The following is a 4,464-nucleotide window of genomic DNA, read 5'->3' on the forward strand; positions in this document are numbered from 1 at the left end:
TTTCTACCAAGGGGATAAAGCATCATGACCTAACACAACTTAAGGAGGAAAACAGTTGTTCAGCTTATGTATCCTGAGTTACAGTTTATTGAGGAAAGCCAAGACAGACATGCCAAAATGGAGGAAGCTGGAGACAGAAGCTGTGCAAAGGGGAGTGTTATTTCCTGGTTTGCTCTCCAAGATCACGTGTAGAATCTTTTATACACTCTAAGACCATCTGTGGGAGGGTGCCCCCATCCTCGACGGCATGGATCATGCCACATCAATTACTAATTTTAAAAATACGTACCAAAGATTTGTTCACAGGCCAATCTGGTGGGACAAATTTTCTCATCTGATGTTTCCCTCTTTCCAGTAACTCTAGTGTGTGCAAAGTTCACATAAAACTAGGCATCTCTTAGGGATTATATATGACAAACCTAGAGATGTACTGTATAACAGGGTGAATAGCTTCATAGCTGACAAGGTATTGATGAGGGTGGAAAGGGTTTCTTTAGTTTCTTTGGTGTTGTTTGTTTGTTTGTTTGTTTCTCACAGAATGTCTCCAAAGATTCACCTTATTCTCAACTTTATTATATGTGAAGCCATACTAAAGATAATGCTTTTCTCAGACTGTTCACTAATTAAGTGAAAATATTAGCAACAATATAAAACCAGGCCATAATTGATAAGGAGCTACCTTAAATAGCACTGTGATCCCCTGCAATGTTAATATAAACAGCCAGCTGGCAGGAGATGATAAAAATGTAGTAATATTTTAATTGGCACTTGTTCTGAGCACATGCATTAAAATGGTTACAATACCAACTACATGAATCAGTGACAATTATTCCATGTTAACAAAAAAACAAATTTCCTTTAATTTAGTATTATGAAGATTAAAAAGTAAGGAAATTACAAAACCACAATTAGAGGCACTTTACTTAACTATGTTAAAATGAATGTTTATTCTTTGAAAAGTACCACCTTATTTCTGTGGTAGTTGTACATAATATGATGTGGTTTTACAGAATAAGAATGACAAAAAGCCTTCTGAACTAAATACTCATTTCAATTTAATAAAAAAAACAAATAATTGGATAGTTAGCTTGAGCTTCTGCTCCATTAAAATTGACTTGGATTACAACTTTTAACACTATTATATTGGTTTTTTTTTTAATTTTTTCATATAATTTGATTCTATATTACCCTCCCAACATCCTCCAAATCTCCCCAATTTTCCTATCCACACCACATTATATTCTTTTTCTCAAAAGAAAAATTAAAACACAAAGTTCAAAACATTCAACAAGCAAATAAGACGAAAATTTCCAAAATAAAACAAAAGTCTAAAAACAAAACCAAACACTATGGCATTCATTTTGAGTTGACCAACTACTCCTGAGCATGGAGGCCTGAGGCCTCCCTGGAGTGTGACTGATACACACCTCTCAGTGCTGAGACTCTTACTTAAGCTTGCACAGTCTTGTACATACTTGGCACATTTTTTAGTTCATATGTATATCAGTTGTTGAGTCTGGAAGACACTGTTTCTTGGAGCCGTTCAACCTCTCTGGCTCATATAATCTTTTCACCTTTCTTCAAATAGACCCTTAAGCCTTCAAAAGTAAGTTTGATGTACATACACCATTTAACACTGGGTGATACAAAACCTGTTCCTCTCTCTCCAATGTCCACCCGTGGGCCTCTACGTTATCCTCTACTGTAAGAAAGCTTCTCTGAGGAGAGTTGAGCAAGATCAGTGGATCGATGGATTATCAATATTTAATTAAAAGTCATTTTACTGCTGTGTTCTTTTAGCAGAATAATAGTGTAGGCTGTCACCTGTTGCCCAGGCCATGCCTATCCCCAGGGTTTTGGCCACTTTAGCAGTGGCCTTATAACCACTAAAAGCGGTTAGTTACTCCCATAACTTTTCTACCACTATTGAACCAGTATATCTTGCAGACAAGTTGCTCTTGTGGATAGCAGAATATCATCTTTGCCCTCAGTGTGTAAAGTGCCTTTCTGCACCACAGAATCTGGTCAGTAGGAAGGGGGCTTCTAGTTAGACTCCAGATCAGTTTCTTCATGTTCAATGACATAAGTAATGTCATCAGTAGTAGGGCCTTACTATCAGGCCATCAAAAGCAACCAACAGCTTTGACACCAGTCTGTGATATGTGGGAGTTTCCATAAGATCTTTTTGGCCATTGATTTAACAAAATGTAACCTATTCATGGCACTGGAAGTTTTACTTGTTGGCATAAAATGCCATTAGGGCATTGTCTCCCATAAGCTATTACAATTAATTGTGAAAGAAATTGCATTTAACTCAGTCTCTGGATACTTATACAAGTATTCAATTAAATGATACACACTAGGAACTTCTATTGTCACATTTGGAAGGATGTTGATTTTGAGGTTATTATGTCTTTTCTTAGCCTTTGAAAATAAAAAGGTAGCTAATTGACGAGGTGTTTATAAATGCATAGAATTATTTACTAAGTGGAGATAATAGTTTTAAATGGCCCAGAAAGAGTGGCAATGGATCGAGGAGCCCAGACTCAAAAACCGATAGACATATGAAATCAAAAAATGTGCCAAGCATGTACAAGACCTGTACAAGTTTAAGCCAGGTGCAGTACCTAAGAGGGATATATCAACCACACTCCAGGAACTTTTGAAGTTCTAATTCTTGACCAATCAGACCACTGCCTGGATCCTACTATTGGATGTACCTGCTCAAAGATGAGCACCATATTTTATAGTTATGTTCCACTCTGCTCAGTCATGGCTGACTCAAAGCTGAGAACTTTACAAAATTGGGTTGGATGGTTATCAACAGGGAGAAGTAGGGTAAAATAGAGGATATAGAAAGAGCAGGAGAGATAATAAAGGAAAGGGGAAGAGTAGAGGAGGGAGGAGACAGAAAGGACCAGGATTCTTTGTGGGATGTGGACCTGCCATGGAAAGGTGTGCAGGCTTGGGTATGAGATGGTACGTTGTATTCACTGGAGAATATGGATGAATAGACAGGCCTCTGGCCCTAGCTGTGCATGGAAGCACTGTAGATTTTTGGTGAAGGAAATATTAACTCTTTTGGCTCTCTTATCTCATCCCTTTACCGAGGAAAAAAAATTTTTGGTGGTGGTGGGGTAGGGCGGGGTGGAGTGGGTTGGTTTGGATAGTCTGAGGGAGGAGGGTTTCCAAGAGAACCAGACTTTCGATTGAGGTCGTCATAGTCCGAGAGTCACTTGGCCGAATTTCCCAATCTGAGGCACTCTGTCTCCTACGCGGCACCACTGTTCCACGTGGAACGTAAAGCTCGTGGGGCCGTAGGTGGCTGGCACCGGTCATTCGGACCTGAGGGACCACGGCGAAGGAAGCCAGGAAGCATCAAGGGAGGACTTGAGCCCAGGCTGCATGGAGCTGTACCTCAGCGCCTGCTCCAAGACTGCCAATGTGGCTGCCAACAAGGCAGCCTCCAGCACCGTGGCTGAGGACGGTCAGCAATGCGGAGATGTGAGTGGAGTGACCTCGGGGTGGTGTGGATGTCCTGGCCTCAGGCTCCAGTAGCCATTGTGGGCCTGGGAGCAGTAATCCCTCAGCAGCTCTTGAATTATGTAGCAGCGACCCTTAGTCTGGCTGGAGAGAGGGGCTCTGAAAGGGTGTGCCCTTTGAGACTTTACCCGTTGATTCTTGGGTTTGTAGCCTTGTTGTGTGAGGATTTGGGTCAAATCAATAGACTATTACGAAAAGAAAAGACAAATTCTCTGATTATATTTGACAGGGCAGACACAAAACCCCAATTCCAGGGGTAGGAGCCGCTCAGCTCCTAGATCTTCCTCTTGGGGTCAAGCTGCCTATGATCCCAGGAACTGATACTGTATATTTTACTACGAATATCAGTGAAAAGGTAAGGCAACTTCTTATAATTATGTTAATTGTCTTATATTTCTATACTCTGTTCTCGCGGTTAGAGAATATAGCAGAGTACATTATGAGAATGTGTACTAAGAGACAGCTTACCACAGGTACTATTTAGATGATATATAAAGTAATTCCATCGAATATGGCTTTATAGAATCATGATCAAACGGATTTAGATCTTTGGCCCTGTTTTAATTTGTTACATAGCAATATATTAATATTTAATTATTAGTCCCTTTCATGCCTATGTATTAAGTTTTTTCGTAGAAACATTTGATTCAAAGGCTATTACTATAAGCTATTAATTATGGTATTAGATTTCTAACCGAGACTAATCTATGACTGACATTTTTGTTGGTTTTGTTTTCTTTGAACCAACTGCTATCTCATGTCATATGGTTTTTTAAATAGATTTGAAGTAAATTTTCATCTTTATTATTATAATTCATGTAAATAAGAAAAGCCTGGGCTGGTGAGATGGCTCAGTGAGTAAGAGCACCAGACTGCTCTTCCAAAGGTCTGGAGTTCAAATCCCAGCAACCACATGGTGGC

The 4,464-nt window shown here is 39.7% G+C and overlaps 1 protein-coding gene across 1 annotated transcript in view; it reads left to right on the forward strand.

Moving 5' to 3' along the window:
• The first annotated feature begins 3,405 nt into the window (after positions 1–3,405).
• The window catches only part of Fsip2 (fibrous sheath interacting protein 2), a 63,768-nt gene continuing 62,709 nt past the window's right edge, over positions 3,406–4,464 (forward strand). The window contains exons 1-2 of the mRNA XM_029537048.1: positions 3,406–3,504; positions 3,773–3,898. Coding sequence (XP_029392908.1) covers positions 3,406–3,504; positions 3,773–3,898 — 225 coding nt within the window. The remainder of the gene's footprint in view (positions 3,505–3,772; positions 3,899–4,464) is intronic.

Source organism: Mus pahari, chromosome 3 (genome assembly GCF_900095145.1).
Source record: "Mus pahari chromosome 3, PAHARI_EIJ_v1.1, whole genome shotgun sequence".
Lineage (NCBI taxonomy): Eukaryota > Metazoa > Chordata > Mammalia > Rodentia > Muridae > Mus > Mus pahari.